The 18305-nt window shown below is 36.5% G+C and overlaps 2 protein-coding genes across 2 annotated transcripts; both read left to right on the top strand.

Annotated features, from left to right (window-relative positions):
• Window positions 1–404: 404 nt before the first annotated feature.
• Window positions 405–1376, top strand: LOC130860771 (olfactory receptor 10A5-like). Its single transcript, XM_057749352.1, has one exon. It carries the CDS (start codon window positions 414–416, stop codon window positions 1374–1376), a length of 963 nt encoding a protein of 320 aa, XP_057605335.1. The 5' UTR covers window positions 405–413.
• A 13980-nt stretch (window positions 1377–15356) lies between these two features.
• On the top strand, window positions 15357–16319 carry LOC130861424 (olfactory receptor 10A5). Its single transcript, XM_057750283.1, has one exon. The coding sequence runs from the start codon at window positions 15366–15368 to the stop codon at window positions 16317–16319; it is 954 nt and encodes a 317-aa protein (XP_057606266.1). The 5' UTR covers window positions 15357–15365.
• Window positions 16320–18305: the final 1986 nt, after the last annotated feature.

The raw sequence follows: 18305 nt of genomic DNA, 5'->3' as shown, positions 1-18305 counted from the left end.
GGGGATCTATAATAGGTATACATGGGAATTTTCTACTGCTTTTCCATCTGACTCCACTCCATCGCCTCAGGACCCCTCCCAACCCCACTACAAAAGTATTAAGTGTGCAACAGAAAGTGGCTGTGTGGAGGTATGATCAACTTGTTTTAGCAAATGTGGTAACAAAATGGAAAATGGATTACAAGACTAAGAGTAAGGAAGGAGGAGCCATTGCCCATTTCAAAGCTCACACTCTGGCATTCTTCCCTGTGTCTTTATTCTCAGACAACACAAGGCCCTTTCTCTGCAACTTAGGTCCTGATCTTGCCTCTTTCCCTGACGCCAAAAGGAATCCAAACAACAAATCTAGAATCTGACCCTTCCAGTGGAGAATCTCTCTCCATGACCACAGCTGAGGATTCATTCCTATATCTATGGCTGGAGGAAACTGGACAAGAGTTAGTGAGTTTATCCTCATGAGCTTCTCCTCCCTACCTACTGAAATGCAGTCACTACTCTTCTTGACATTCTTAATCATCTACTTGGTCACCCTGCTGGGAAACAGCCTCATCATTCTGGTTACCTTGGCTGACCCCATGCTGCACAGTCCCATGTACTTCTTCCTCAGGAACTTGGCCTTCTTGGAGATTGGCTTCAACCTAGTCATTGTGCCCAAGATGCTGGGGACCCTGATTGCCCAGGACACAACCATCTCCTTCCTCGGCTGTGCCACTCAGATGTATTTCTTCTTCTTCTTTGGGGTTTCTGAATGTTTCCTCCTGGCCGCCATGGCATATGACCGCTATGTAGCCATCTGCAGTCCCTTGCACTACCCAGTCATCATGAACCTGAGGACACGGGCCAAACTGGCTGTTGCCTCCTGGTTTCCAGGCATTGCCATGGCTACTGTGCAGACCACATGGCTCTTCAGCTTTCCATTCTGTGGCACCAACAAGGTGAACCACTTCTTCTGTGACAGCCCACCTGTGCTGAGGCTGGTCTGTGCAGACACAGCCCTCTTTGAGATCTATGCCATCGTTGGAACCATTCTGGTTGTCATGGTACCCTGTTTGCTGATCCTGTGTTCCTACACTCACATCACTGCTGCCATCCTCAAGATTCCATCAGCTAGAGGGAAGCACAAAGCCTTCTCTACCTGTTCCTCTCACCTCCTTGTTGTTTCCCTTTTCTATGTATCATCAAGCCTAACCTATTTCCGTCCTAAGTCCAATAATTCTCCTGAGAGCAAAAAAGTGCTGTCACTGTGCTACACTGTTGTAACTCCCATGTTGAACCCCATCATCTACAGCCTGAGAAATAATGAGGTGAAGAATGCCCTTGGCCGAACCTTCCACAAGGCTTTAGGTGTCAGAAACTGCAATCTGCAGACCTTTTGAGGTACAACTAAAGTATATCAAGTGAGGAACAATCAGTTTCATGTATGGGATTCCTCTCTGCCTCTCTTCCCATCTCCACCGCACCAAAACCCAGCTGCTGAAATGGCTGTTGAAAAGCCCGGTGGAGAGAAGGGGCACAGAAGTAGATTACACTTCTCCTTATTATACACCGTTTTCCTCTGCTTGCCCATTATAGACTTACAGTCCTTATCTTATTGATACAATTGGTATTTTGACACTTCTGTGACCAATCGAGGTATTTACTTTGCTAACGTGCACCAATGTGACATACAATGGTGACAGTATGAATCTGTTTGTAATGCGAACTTTGGGACACAAGAGTCATCTTTACCTTATTTTCTGCAAGTCTGATTCCATTTCAATAGAAATAAAGGCCATAAGGCCCCAGTACATAATTCTTACCATTCATTCATTTAATTTCACATGCCTGAGGCAGTTTTGGCTTTAAATTTGTTCGTAGTTAGCATGGATAGAGAAAAGTGGATCAGTAATCCCCATGACTATTTTTTCATAACTGCAATATCCTTAATCAGCTCCTTTCAGGTGATATTTCCCAGGTAGAATGATCAGAGTTTCCAATTGTCTCTCTCGTTTATATTCAGGTTTTTACGCTTGTTAATTTCAGACTTTCACAAACATAATTTCAATCATGGTGCTGCTTTCTTCAAGGCTTGCAATGGATCCTAGCTATTCCAATATGTCTTATTAACAACTCTGTTATGCTTTGCTTAGTTTAGTGCCTTTTAATTTTAAAACTTTGTGTTTGTTGATGTGAAAATACAAAAGACCACAAAACACAATTACTGCATTCAGAAGTTTATCATTTCATCAACATTTGAAATTACGAAAGAAAAACTATGACCTCCTGAGGTAACAGACTATTATGTAACATTTGACCATCTGACCTTGCTGGGGTTCATATCCCACTCTGCAATTTACTAACTGGATAACCAGTGGAAAGTCAAGAAAACTCTTTATGCCTTTTTCCTCATCTATAAAGTGATGCAAATAATAATAATATCTATCTTACAGGTTTGTGTTTAAGACTAGATATTAATAATGTATTTATGACAGCCCTAGCATATTGCAGATTCGTATATAGGTTTTTGTTCTTAGCAATTCCCTCATCTGAATCCTTCATTTTATAGCTAAGGAAAGCCAGGCTCAAAGATATTTTATCATAAATGATTGGAACAAAATTCAGGTGCCCTGAATCTTTGCTTTTTCAGTGTCATGCAATGCATTGCTAATTAATTAAGTAATTCAGATTTAGAGTAAACAAGAATATTTTTAAAAGAGCAGAATGGGGGAGACCTGAGTAGGTATTAGTATATGTGAAAAAGATATGAGGAGTATGAATGTAATCCAAGTTTAAACTAAATCATTAAAGTATAACACTTTCTTTACTCAGGGACTAGTTAAACTAAGATAGACCACCACATTGTACATAGGGGTTGATCTCATCCCATTCTTTCTTGACGCACAACATTGTTTAACCTGAACTAGACCCATACTGACTTTGATCATCAGCTCTTTGAAAAAATACTGAAGTACAAAAATCCAACACTACATTGCTTCAACGTTTTCTCTTTCTCAAAGCATAAATATATGGAATCTACACATAATTGTCTACCTCCTTATTTCTCTGTTTTTTGTTTTCCAACTCCAATATTCATCAGGTACCTCCTACCTCATTTAAACTGATGCTGTTGCAATCCCTTTTATATGCATTTATATTTTCAAATAATGTAACAAGTCCTGATAATCCCATGGTCATATACTCAGCAAACAGTAGATGTAAAGCTGAAATTTTGTCATCGACTACAATTTTCCCTCATTATAAGCTGGCTGTGAATTATTTTATTCAATAACAATGTAATAAAGAGCATTCTAAAGCAAATTGTTTTTTAAAGTTAAATGAGCAGTGTTTATAATAAAACATTAAGAGAAGAAGCTTCATTTCTCTTGCCAAGGATTATTATAGAAGGTATTCTTATAAAATTGTTCAGAATAATGTCTTTGATATAATTCTATATTATGTGATTATTTATACTATGTAGTCAACAAACCACTCCCACTACAATTTGGAAAAAAACTGAAAAGTAGAAAGATGAAAAAAATCACCGAATTCTCATTACTCAGAGACAAATGGTGATAACACCTTCCGGTACTTACTTCTAATAATCTCTGGCAGTTGTAGACCTACTGTATATACATTTTTATAATTCTTTTTATCACTTAATATCGTAACTGAGGTTAACAAAGTGGACACTCAACAAGTTATTTAGGTAGGTAAAGCACTTTTCTCATCTAAAAACAGAGATAATCGTGGTAACTTCCACACAGGGTTGTTGTAATGATTAAATTGGGTAATGAATATAAAGCTCCTAACCCCCAAAATAAGTATTTATTTTCACACTGTTACAATTATTTGTAAGAATAATATTTAAAGGCCATAAAATATGTCACCCATAAGTGACATTACTTAATCTATATGTTCTCTATTCTCCATCATTCATTGTTTCTTATATTCCAGTATAAATAATAATGTAATGAACATTTTAGTGTTTTTAACTTTTTTAAATTTTATTCAGCCACCACATTGAGATAAAATTCCAACAGTAGATTTAGTGGGTGAAAATCCCTGAAATTTTCTGTCTGTTTATTTTGCTTTTATTCATTGATCTCTTACTATGATCCAGGCATTGTGACCATTATTATTTCCAAAGATAGACAGGCACAACTTTTAGTGGCAAAGAGAACAATCCACCAAGTAGCCATCATCAGCCTAAATGTTTAATCACCTGACTAGAGCTTCAAAATACAGAGGAAAAAAATGAGAGAGCTGAAATGAAAAATAGATAAATCCATATATAGTGGGAGATTTCTATACTCATTTTTCATTCATTGATAGGAGAAGTAGAAAGAAAATCAGTAAGAACAAATAAGAATTGAGCAACACTAAAAATAAACTAGTCCAAAATGACATTAGTAGAGCACACCATACAATGGCTAGATATCATTTTTTAATTTTAAGTGCATGTGGAACTAAGTATTCATTGCTAGGGTATAGAAATACAATAGATATTTGTATGTTGCCCATGTATCCTGTGACCTTACTAAGCTCACTTAGATCTAATAACTTTTTCTTTTTTCTTTTCTTTCTTTTTTTTTTTTTGTAAAAGCTTTACTATTTTCAAGAGAATCATAGGAGAATAGAAAACCTTTAATACCAGCATATATATAAATAGAGGATCTATAGAATATATGCTGAACTATTTCTTTGGGATCATTGAAAGAAAAAATAAAGTTATTTTTATTCTCTAAAAAAAGCTACCTGGAACAAAATAAATCTCCAACAAGAGGTAGACATGATTATTAAATCTTTGTATCATAACTCAATTCATCTGTCTACAATTTCTGCCTCTCATCCCATACTCCCCATATCAAGTTAAAGTCTCCATATTATTTAAGAATAAACTCTAGTTTTTTCTCTTGTATCAATCTCTCCCTGATTCCTCTAAGCAAATCCAAGTTTACTCTCCTTTGAACATGTGGCTTCTTGCATATGTCACTTTTAAGCATTAAAGGGATGCAATTGTATTTTTCAGGGGCATAGAGAACACAATAAGGACAGTTCATCATTCATGTTTGTATTACTGAAGCCTAGTCCAGTGCCTAGAATGCAATAGGTACTCGATAAATGAATGAATGAATGTATGATTCCCAAATTGTTTCCCTAGCCCTGATCTCTCACTGAAATGTGAGTTCTATATTTCCAGCTGCCTCCAGGACATGTCTGCATAGCTGTCAAAGCATACCTCTAGCACCAAGCTCCCAGAAAATCCCCAAATATTCAAAAGAATTTTTCTTGTTACTTCTCTCTCTTTTTAACCTCACCACTTGTTGACATATTCTTTCATTCAATCAATGAATATTCACAGACTGAGTCTTGGCATAACAATGAAACAGGTGCTGCCCTGTTGGAGCTCCTGGCTGTGAGACAGACAAATACACAAACAGCTATAGAATAAGGAGTGCCATGCAGAGTGCTGTACCATGTTACAATTCTACACTTCAATAAAGGCTATCTTCAGGGACTTCCCTGGTGGTCCAGTGGCTAAGACTTTGCCTTCCAATGCAGGGGCTGTGGGTTCAATCCCTGGTCAGAGAACTAAGGTCCCACATGCCTTGCGGCCAAAAATCCAAAACATAAAACAGAAGCAGTATTGTAGCAAATTCAATGAAGGCAAAAAAAGATAATAATAATAAAGGCTATCTTAGAAGAGTTCATCCAGTATCCTTATCCTGCTTATTCTTCCTTGGCAAACTTCTTCTTGCTCAAACCTTGCCTCAATACCCATTTTCATTGCCACTGCCATCATATACCATTATATGACACTAGCCAGGCCCTTATTTCTAAATTATCATAAGAGCCTCCTCAGTGATCTCATTGCTTCTGAGCACTTCCCAATCCTCCTTTACACTCACTGCTAAGTACTGGATTTACAGGCATGAGCAAAACAGAGTCCGTGCCTCAGGGACATTACAGTCCAGTGGAGAGGAGAGATAGTAAAGAGAGAACTGCACAAATAAGTATATAATTACAAATCAATATCATTACTGTGAAGGAAAAGAACATAATTCTCTGAGAAAGACTAAAGGAGGGAGTGCTAATTTGTAATCATGATTCAGAGAAAACCACACTGAGAAAGAAATACTTAAAGTGGTATTAAAAAAAAAAAACTGTGCAGGAGTTAACCAGGTAAAAAGAAACAGGAAAAATATACAAAGCAAAAGAATTAGTATAAAGATTCTATGTCGATAATTGCAGAAACAGTATCATCGAATTCATAATAATGGTGTTGGCTCATCATAGAGTCACTGGAATGCCCCTTCTTCTCCTTAATGGAAACCTTCAAGTCTCAGGTCAAATAATATCTTAATGAAACCTGCCGTACATGGCATCCACCAAGGCCTATCATGTTTTCTATACTTTAACTTACTTTGTTTTTACAACAGGTATTGGGACATTGAGTAATTTTAGTATCTTTCTCTAGGTCATAACGCTAGAAATTAACAGTGGAGGAATGAGATGAAAGTAAGTTGCTGTTTTATTTCAAGTACCTTATTTTATTAAAAATGCAATAAATGCATATGATAAAATTAATTAAGTACAAAATAATATACAATTAAAAGACTTCCTTCTCAGGGTTGACCTCTGTGCTTCCCCACTTTCCTGCACCAAAAGCAACAACTATTATTAATTCCTTGTATATCTTTCCAGAAATTCACTGGTTATACATTTTATATGTATATATATAATATATATTTCTACAAAATATAATTATATTCTATAATTTGTGTGATATGTATATAATGTCCTTCACTCTGCTTTATTTCAAATAAAAATTTATCTTGGAGTTTATTCCACATTAACATAATATATACACAATTACATGGTATTACAATGGAAAACCTACAAATTTTAATCAGTCACCTATTGATGGAATTAAGATGATTTTTCATTATCTTACTGTTAAAAATTGTACCATAATAAGAAATAGTTTGACCTTTCCTGTGTCTAAAATTGTATGACTCTTAAAGCCTGAATCACTGTACTGCCCTCTAGGCTTCTCAAAAGCCAGTAGCCTCAATTCACTTGATCAACCTTTGGACAAGGGGTTACATCTTCCACTTATATTTACAACTTCTTTAACAATGACCAACTTACTGTTAGCAAAAAGACAAAACGATTCTGTAAGAAACAAGTCTATTTGATTGAGTCCTTTCTTTCAGTAGTTTTCTATTTCTTCCATCCTGGCTTTTGTGTATAGCAACTACTTGGTCTTACGTCCTTTATTGTTTCTTTGTTCAATGCCTGGCTTCCCCCACTCAAATGCAAGCTTTATGAGCACAGGAACTTTATTTTGTTCATTTCTCTTTCTGAGGTTCTAGAACAATGCTTGGCATATAGTAATTAGTCAATATTTGTTGAGGAACAATTACTGTCTATTGAGAAGGTTATTATAACATGACATTCACGATATAGTAAAATATATGCTGTAATAGAGTACATTAACATCCTTGTTAATATATCCCATCCCATCATACCAACCCTGTAAAATAAGCATGTTATCTTTGTCTAAGCAGTGTGGAAACAGAAACTCAGAGAGCTTAATAAAACTGCTAGACATCACAAGCTGGAAAGTTCTAGAGCTGGGATTAAACTTAGGTCATCAAAATCCAAAACGTTGTGCTTTTCTCTGCACAATACCACATTGCTAGAGTATGGTTTTCCTTTCTTGAACTTCATCCTATTGCATCTGACATTCCTTAGAGTCCCAAAGGACCATTGAGTCAAGAAAGGTCAGTACCCTTGAGGAAGGGAAGGAGGGGGAGCTAAACTGAGCCCAGAAACACCTGGGGGAAAATACAGATGCCAGCCCTTCTCCTGACCCTGAGGACAAAAGAGGCAGAGCTGGGAACAGGTCTCCTAAGTCAGGACTGGGAGCATGGCCAACCCATCTAGTCTGCTCGCTCACCCCTGACACAGAGAAGGCAGCAGTGACCTGGATTCAGGTCCAGCGGTTAATGGCTCATCCAGGACAGGGAGTAAGACCTCCCTGGTTCCTCTTCTGATTCTTCTGACAGCAGAGCCAGAGTTCTTCAAACACGCAAGGGCCTGCATGAAGCATAGTTATCAGGCTGAGCTGAACAAGGCAAATCTCCCTATTGTGCACAGGTAAGGCTCTTATCAAGGGGCCCCGCTCCAGGTTTGGTTGCTCAACTACACAAGGTTTAGCAGGGTTTTTCACAAACACCTAATTCTATTCCTATGTTCACACTGAAAAGATCTTATCATTTTTTGCCTTCCTGAGCCTCAGTTTCCCCTTTGTTCGTCATAAGTGAGATGAGACAACAAGAAGAATGAGATTACCCAGGTTATTTTCCAATTGTGACTCTAAAGTTTTCTGAGTCAGAAAAATTCCAGTCCCTGCAGTTTTGACAGGACATATACCTCCTTCGAGCCTTGACTTTCCTCTAATTAACTCAGGAAAGACTTGCCTCAGTAGAACATGCACGAGGCAGACCACATCAAGTTCATGATTTCTTTAGGACAATTCTATGACTGCAGAAGGCCTAGAGGAGTGGGTGCCTCCTCCTGGGATAGTCAGTCAATGATTAGAAGAAGAATGTTCCTATGGAAGTTCTGGAGGGACAGGTAAGGAGCCTGTGGGCCGGCCATAGGTTCTGCAGTGTCTTCCACCCTCAAGTCAGGCTGTGATCTCTTCTTCCCCATTAGTTTCCAGAAGTTCTTTGGGAAATCTCTCCTCCCTCCTCCTTTCCAATCCTTTTCCACCAGAACCATTCACTATACTTTCTCATGAAATGAAGTTTCTAGTGAAAGTGGTGTTTAAGAAAAGAATGTGAGTGGACATGAAATGCAATAGAAACTCAAGGAATGATGAACTTTCTGAAATTCTTATATTCATTTTCCACTTGTTTATCATAAATAGCTTAATCTGGATATACACTGGGCGTATTCCTGTAGATAATAAGCAGCTCCTAGTCTGTTTCTTTTTTGTTATATTTAGTTTTATTTTTTAGATTCCATATATAAGTGATATAATACAGTATTTGCCTTTCTCTGATTTATATCACTACGCATAATGTTGTCTAGGTCATTTTTTAATTGTGGTAAGAACACAACGTGAGAACTTAAAATTTTAAGTATACAATTTGTTAACTATAGACACGGTGTTGTAGAGCAGATTTCTAAAAGTTATTCGTCTGAAAACTTCATACCCTTTAAACAATTATTCCCCTTTCTCCCTCCCCCCAGCCCCTGGGTATCACTATTCTACTCTCTGTTTCTGAGTCTGATTATTTTATGTACCTTATATAAGTGGAATCATGCAGTATTTGTCCTGTGTCTGGCTTATTTCATTTAGCAGAATGTCCTCCAGGTTCATCCACGTTATTGAAAATGGCAGGATTTTTTTAAGGCTAAATAATATTGCACTATATGTATGTACTACATCTTCTTTATCCATTTGTCTGTTGATGGACACTTGGGTTGCTTCCATATCTTGGCTATTGGGAACAATGCTGCTATGAACATTGGGGTGCATGTGTCATTTTGAATTAGTGTTTTCATTTTTTCTGGATATATTCTCAGGCGTAGAATTGCTGAATCATATGGTAGTTCTATTTGTAATTTTTTTAGGAACCTCCATACTGTTTCCCATAGTGGCTGTACCATGTTACATTACCATTAACAGTGTACAAGTTTCCAATTACTCCTTATTTTTGCCAGCACTAGCTATCTTTTGTTTTTCATAATAGCCATTCTGCCAGGTGTGAGGTGATACCTCATTTTGAGATGGAAATGTTTTGAATTTCATCTCCATGACAATTAGTGAGACTGAGCATCTTTTCCTGTACCTGTTGACCATTTGTATGTCTTCTTTGAAGAAATGGCTATTTAAATCCTTTGTTTTTTTAATTGAACCATTTGATTTTTTGCTATTGAGTTGTATAAGTTATGTATTTTGGATATTAATCCCTAATCAGATGTATGGTTTGCAAATGCTTTCTCCCATTCTGTACGTTGCCCTTTTATTCTCTTGATTGTTTCCTTTACCATGTAGAAGCTTTTTAGTTTGATATAGTTCCACATGTCTAAATTTGCTTTCGTTCCTTGCGCTTTCAATGTCATGTCCAAAGTCACTGCCCAGCCCAGTCTCATGAAGCTACTCCTCTATGCTTTCTTCTAGGAGTTTTATAGTTTCTGGTCTTACTTTTAAATCTTTAATCCCTTTGAGTTGATTTTTGTGCATGGTGTATGATAAGCGTGCAATTTCATTCTTTTGCGTGAGGATACCCAGTTTTCTCAACACTATTTGTTGAAGATACTAGCCTTTCTGCATGTGTATTCTTGGCACTCCTGTAGATGGTTAGTTGACTTTAAATGCATGGATTTATTTCTAGGCTCTATTTTCTGTCCCATTGGTCTTATATGTCTGTCTTTGTACCCCTTTCCCTAATTATCTATTCTTGAAGACTCTCTAGGAATACTTTCTCATACATCTCTAGATAATTTCCCATTTTTAATTTTCAGTTTATTTTTTATTTAGGGTTTTTTAATGTTCAAAATTAGTTAATTTTATTTGAGCTAATTAATCTTTTTCTTTATCAATTTTGCTTTAATATACTGCTTAGAAAAGCCAGCAGTATGCAAAATTTAAAATAAACATATTTTCTTTGCATGCAGCTAGAGTCAAATTTCAACATTGAAATCATTATCTTTACTGAATATAAGATTTTGTATGAAAAAAGGTGAGAGTTTTTCTTGACTTTTTGCATTGCCGCAAATCTCTTTCTTAATTTCTTCTTGTAAATAGTGCTCCTGGATGTTATGTTTCAATAATTTGTCCAACACAAATATAATACACCTAAAGCATGTGTAAATAGGCTATAAAATGTCTTCATAGTATAAATTATATAATATAATATGATATTACAAAATATTTTAATGTGGTTACATACATATTTCTTCCTCTATTTTTTCTTTTAATGTTCTTGACATTCACCAGCTCTTTTATTTATATTAGAATTATTTTGTCAAGTTACAAACAGAGCCAGTGGGGGTTTTTGATCTAGAATTATGTTAAATATTTTTAATAATTTGATAAGAATTTATATTTTTATAATACTGTCTCTCTAGTCATGAACTCAATGTGACAATTTTTCAAGGTGATTTTATAACATTTCATAACAGTTTTGGGTCTTCTTAAGTAGAATACTATACATTTCTTGATATGTTCATTCCAAGGTTTTTACATTATTTATAATGTGAAATTTATTTTTGACAACTTTTCTTTGTATACAGGAAAATATGATTTTTTTACATCTATTGTAAACTCATCAAACTTCCTAGCTTTAATAACTATTCTTTTATGAGTAACAATAACTCTATTTTTCCCATTTCAATATTTATGCCGTATTCGTTCTTTTTATCATAGTGCATTGGCCAGAACTGCCAAAACTGATAATGGCATTAAAACCCCAATATTGTCTATGGTTGGTCCTCAGGATGTTCATGAGTACCCCTAAATATGTGCAAAATTGAATACATACCTTTGGGATGAGAAAGAATCCATAGCTTGTATCAGATTATAAAAGCATGCCATAGCCCCCAAATATTCAGAACCATTATTCTAATATTACACTGTTAAGCCCAGAATTGACTATTGTTTTATGTAAATATTCAGGTTGTATTAGGAAAGTAGTTCTCTATTTTGAGTTACTAAGACTTTGCTTGGTTAGATTTTTTTTTAAATTAGAGGTAAATGCTGAACTCATCAATATTTTCAGGATCTACTAAGGTTAACATATATTTCTCAATTGGATTTTTGATGGAATTAATTATATTTACTTATTTTAAATTTATGTGCCATATTTGCATCCTAGAATAAATCTTACTTAGCCCTACAGTTGCAGTTTTGGATTAACAGAGATCTCATTTTATTTGGTATTTTTGCACTTGTGTTCACAAATAAGGTTGATTTTTACTGTGGTAAAAGTCACATAATATAAAACATACTATTTTTAACCACATTTAACTGTACAGTTCAGTGGCACTAAGTGCATTCACATAGCTGTGCAACTCTTACCATCATCCATCTCCCGAATTTTTCACCTTCCTAAACTGAAACTCTGTCCCATTAAACACTAACTCTCCATTCCCGCTCCCTACCCTTCGCACCCCAGCCCTGGCATCTACCAATGTACTTTCTGACTCTATGAATTTGACTATTCTATGTACCTCCTATAAGTGGAATCAAACAGTGTTTGTCTGCACCTAATGTATATTGGAATGCATTTTAAAGATTAATACATGTCTTGCAAACAGATGGTACGTTCTTTTTTTTACCCCCTGTGCAATACAGTAGGCCCTCACCAGCCATCTGCTTCATGCATAGTAGTGTACGTAATGATGTGGTACATATACACAACGGAATATCACTCAGCCCTTAAAAGGAGTAAAATTGTGCCATTTGCAGGTAAGTGGATGGACCTAGAGACTGTCATACAGAGTGAAGTAAGTCAGAAAGAAAAACAAATATAGCATATTAACGCATACACGTGGAATTTACAAAAATGGTACAGATGAACCTATCTGCAGAGCAGAAATAGACACAGACATAGAGAACAAATGTATGGGCACCAAGAGGGGTGGGGGGGGGATGGATTGGAAGATTGGGATTGATCATTGTTTTTGTGTGTGTGTGTATTATATTTGCAACTTTTGAAAACAGGTATATACAATAGTCATAATATAAACTGTGAAACACTGTATCTTTTTCTTTGCTCCAAATCACAAGATATATATGTTCCTTGAAGGAGTGATTTACTTCATCCATTAGAATATCCCAACTGATGGCCTTTTTCATAAACTTGTGTAAAATTATTTCAACCCACTCATATCGTATCTTAAAATCAAAGTGAACCTTACATCCTACTAAAAAACCATGAATTTCATTTTAAAATCACACATTTATTAATGTAATGGTATTATGATTTTTTAAATTTCATTCTAAGTTTATTTTTGATTTCTCATTCCTATTATTGCATACTTTTTTTTTCTCCAGGCATTTCATTATGAGGCTTCCTAACAATCTATCTCTATTTCTTAATTTTTCAAAGGACTGACTTTTAAATATATTTACCAATTTTACAATTTTAAAATTCAGTTTTGCTTTTAACTGTTTTTCCTTGTTTGTGTCTATTTTCTTTTCTAAATTGATTTGAAAACCAAGTTAATTTTTTTCATTATTTTTATGTGATAATAATAAAAGTCTCAATTCTCCCTCAAATTTTAAAAATCTGAATCTACTGTATTTAGGCATGTGTGTTGTCAGCAGAAACCTGTTCTTCTTATGAGTTTTTTTCCATCCGTATTGAGATATAATTGTTATTTAACATTGTATAAGTTGAAGATATAAAACAATTTGATACACATATGTTATTATTATTACTATTATTATTATATTTGCTGTTGAGTTGTTGGAGTTATATGTTTTGAATATTAACCCCTTATCAAATATATGCTTTCCAAATACTTTCTCCCATTGAGTAGCTTGCCTTCTCATTTGTTGATGATTTCCTTTGCTGTGCAGAAGGCTTTTAGTGTGATACAGTCCCACTTATTTTTGCTTTCGTTGCTTGTGCTTTTGGTGTCATATCCAAGAAAAATGGTTGTCCTGACCAGTATCAAGGAGATTTTCCCCTACATTTTGTTCCAGGAGTTTTACAGTTTCAGGTCTTATGTTTAAATCTTAGTCCATTTAGAGTTATTTTTTTGACTTGTATAAAATAGAGTTCTTATGGATTTGTATGTAGCCTGAAAGATCTTTTGGTTGTGGCTTGTGTGGTTTTACTCTTTCATTTTTATTTGCTTTCTATCTGAAGGGTTAAAAGAAATTTTCCCTATCCTCAAATTTAAAAGAAAAATACAAATATCAGGACATACAGGTGGGAATATATTTCCATTTATTTGTTGTGTACATAGGAATACTTTCATTTCAAGTGTTGGCTCAGTGATTTTTATTCTTTTCTTAGTACTTTATTCTTGATAATACTTTCACAATGTCATAGAGCACCCTAGATGTCTTACCCATCTTTTAGCTGACTTCGTATTCATCCCTGTTGCTTAGAAAAGCCTTCATATGTGGTATTAGATATCCCTATTCCTCATACACCACCCCCAGCAAGGTACTGTATATATCCTGTATCATGAACTTCTCTGTGGTTTAATATAATTGATTATTGAAGTATCTCCTTCATTAGATTCTAACACTAAAGGGAACAATCAATCATCATATTGCCAGTGCCTCAACAGAATAAATATTAACTTTTTGACATCATGTAAGATTCTCTCTCTTATTTCGTATAAACCAGGTTAATTTTTTATTCATAATTGTTTTCCTTTGAACATTCATTCTAATCGTCCTCATTTTTTTCACAGAATTTCTTTGGGAATAAGTTTCTTTTTTTCAATTTGTCCACTGTTGAAAGAGAAGTAGTTGGAATCTCCTGGGACACACTCACTATCTCCTTAGTTGCCCTACAATACTCCTCTCAGGTCTTAAATTGGAAAGCCAGTGGGTGTGCTGGGTCCTGACAATCCGTTGTCAATTACAGCTTGGCTGGACTGAGGAGAAAGACCCTAAGGCTGTTACCTCATAATCTGATTAGACAAGAAGGAATCAGTATTATCTGATTTGAAGTACTCCACAGTTCTTACATTGAAAGGAGGCAAAAGTGCAATAAAACTACTACATTCTGTAGACATCCCTCCTGTGCACCCCCTTGCCTCTTTTTCTCCTACTCTGAGTCACCTTAAGACAAAACATGATGAAACATGACCTCTTCTACTATGTATACTCTCAAATTGTCTTAGGATTGCAGACCTTAAATGCATACACAAAGGTAAGTACTGCTTTGGGCAGTAGATGGAGAAGATAAACACTTTGCATCTTTGAAAAAAGGGGATCTATAAGAGGTATACATGGGAATTTTCTACTGCTTTTCCATCTGACTCCACTCCATCGCCTCAGGACCCCTCCCAACCCCACTACAAAAGTATTAAGTGTGCAACAGAAAGTGGCTGTGTGGAGGTATGATCAATTTGTTTTAGCAAATGTGGTAACAAAATGGAAAATGGATTACAAGACTAAGAGTAAGGAAGGAGGAGCCATTGCCCATTTCAAAGCTCACACTCTGGCATTCTTCCTTGTGTCTTTATTCTCAGACAACACAAGGCCCTTTCTCTGCAACTTAGGTCCTGATCTTGCCTCTTTCCCTGATGCCAAAAGGAATCCAAACAACAAATCTAGAATCTGACCCTTCCAGTCGAGAGTCTCTCTCCATGACCACAGCTGAGGATTCATTCCTATATCTATGGCTGGAGGAAACTGGACAAGAGTTAGTGAGTTTATCCTCATGAGCTTCTCTTCCCTACCTACTGAAATGCAGGCATTACTCTTCCTGGCATTTTTAATCATCTATTTGGTCACTCTGCTGGGAAACAGCCTCATCATTCTGGTTACCTTGGCTGACCCCATGCTGCACAGTCCCATGTACTTCTTCCTCAGGAACTTGGCCTTCTTGGAGATTGGCTTCAACCTAGTCATTGTGCCCAAGATGCTGGGGACCCTGATTGCCCAGGACACAACCATCTCCTTCCTCGGCTGTGCCACTCAGATGTATTTCTTCTTCTTCTTTGGGGTTTCTGAATGTTTCCTCCTGGCCGCCATGGCATATGACCGCTATGTAGCCATCTGCAGTCCCTTGCACTACCCAGTCATCATGAACCCGAGGACACGGGCCAAACTGGCTGTTGCCTCCTGGTTTCCAGGCATTGCCATGGCTACTGTGCAGACCACATGGCTCTTCAGCTTTCCATTCTGTGGCACCAACAAGGTGAACCACTTCTTCTGTGACAGCCCACCTGTGCTGAGGCTGGTCTGTGCAGACACAGCCCTCTTTGAGATCTATGCCATCGTTGGAACCATTCTGGTTGTCATGGTACCCTGTTTGCTGATCCTGTGTTCCTACACTCGCATCACTGCTGCCATCCTCAAGATTCCATCAGCTAGAGGGAAGCACAAAGCCTTCTCTACCTGCTCCTCCCACCTCCTTGTTGTTTCCCTTTTCTATGTATCATCAAGCCTCACCTATTTCCGTCCTAAGTCCAATAATTCTCCTGAGAGCAAAAAAGTGCTGTCACTGTCCTACACTGTTGTAACTCCCATGTTGAATCCCATCATCTACAGCCTGAGAAATAATGAGGTGAAGAATGCCCTTGGCCGAACCTTCCACAAGGCTTTAGGTGTCAGAAACTGCATTCTGTAGACCTTTTGAGGTACAACTAATTTTATTAAGTGAGGAACAATCAGTTTCATGTATGGGATTCCTCTCTGCCTCTATTCCGATCTCCACTGGGACAAAACCCAGCTGTCAAATGGCTGTTGAAAAGCCCAGTGTAGAGAAAGCAACAGAGGTGGATTAGACCTGGCATCACATCTGCCAAACTCCTGACCTTGCTTATTATACACTTTTATTCTTATTTTATTGGTGCAGCTGATATTTTGACATTTCTGTAGCCAACACATTCTAGGTATTTACTTTGTTAATGTCCACCAAAGTGACATACATTGGGAACAGTATGAAACTCCTTGTAACGTGAACTTCGGGAGACAAAGTTATCTTGGAACTTAATTTTTTGTTTTTTGGACAAATCTGACTCCATTCAATAAAAAAAAAAAGCATATAATGCCTCTAGTACAAAATTCTTCTCATTCATTCACTTCATTTTGCATGCCTCTGAGGCAGTGTGGGCTCTTAAATTTGTTGGTATTTAGCATGGACAGAGAAAGTGGGTCACTAATCACTGTCACTATACCTTTATAAGCCCAATATCCTTAATCAACTCTTTTCAGGCTATTTTTCCCAGGTAGAATGATCAGAGTTTCCAATTTTCTCCCTCACTTCTATTTTCAGGTTCTTAGTCTTTGTTGAATAGTTTCAAATTTTCACAAACATAGTTTTAGTCATTGTGTGCAGCTTTCTTCAAGGCTTACAACAGATCCTACCTACTCCAATATAGGTCTTATTAACAATTCTGTTATGTTTTGCTCAGTGCCTTTTAATTTTTGTTGTTATTGTTTGTTTTTGTTTTTTGTTTTTTCTTTTTTTATATTTATTTTTTTTTTCCGTTTTTTTTTAAGCTCTTTATTGGAATATAATTGCTTTACACTCTTGTACCAGTTTTTGAGGTACACCAAAGTCAATCAGCTGTATTTATACACATATCCCCCATCCCCTCCCTCCTGCGACTCCCACCCTCCCTGTCCTGGCCCTCTAAGGCATCACCCATCATGGAGTTGATCTCCCTTTGTTATACAGCAACTCCCCACTAGCTCTCTATTTTACATCTGGTAGTGTATATATGTCTATGCTACTCTCTCACTTCGTCCTAGCTTCCCCTTCACACCCCTCCAACCCCGTGGCCTCCAGTCCATTCTCTACACCTGCATCTTTATTCTTAACCTGTCACTGGGTTCATCAGTACCATTTTTTTAGATTCCATATATATGAGTTAGCATACAGTATTTGTTTTTCTCTTTCTGGCTTAGTTCGCTCTGTATGACAGTCTCTAGGTCTATCCACCTCATTACATATAGCTCAATTTCATTCCTTTTTATGGCTGAGTAATATTCCATTGTATATATGTGCCACATCTTATTTATCCATTCATCTGTTGATGGGCATTTAGGTTGCTTCCATGTCCTGGCTATTGTAACCTAAACAGACATTTCTCCAAAGAAGACATGCAGGTGGCTAACAAACACATGAAAAGATGCTCAACATCACTAATCATTACAGAAATGCAAGTCAAACCACAATAAGGTATCACCTCACACCAATCAGAATGGCCATCATCAAAAAATCTAGAAACAATAAATGTTGGAGAGGGTGTGGAGGAAAAGGAACTCTCCTGCACTATTGGTAGGAATGTAAGTTGGTACAGCCACTATGCAAAACAATTTGGAGGTTCCTTAAAAAACTATAAAGAGAACTACCATGTGATCCAGTAATCCCACTCCTGGGCATATACCCAGAGAAAACCATAATCCAAAGAGAAACATGTACCATAATGTTCATTGCAGCACTATTTACAAGTGCCTTCTAATTTTAAAACTTTGTGTTTATTGATGTGAAAATAAAAAAGACCATAAAACATAATTACTGCTTCCAAAAGGTTATAATTTAATCAACAATAGAAATTACAAAAGAAAAATCTATGAACTCCTGAAGTAACAGAATATTACATTACAT

The sequence above is a fragment of the Hippopotamus amphibius genome, chromosome 9, assembly GCF_030028045.1.
Source record: "Hippopotamus amphibius kiboko isolate mHipAmp2 chromosome 9, mHipAmp2.hap2, whole genome shotgun sequence".
NCBI classification, from domain to species: domain Eukaryota; kingdom Metazoa; phylum Chordata; class Mammalia; order Artiodactyla; family Hippopotamidae; genus Hippopotamus; species Hippopotamus amphibius.
This window is presented reverse-complemented; position numbering and strand designations above follow the sequence as displayed.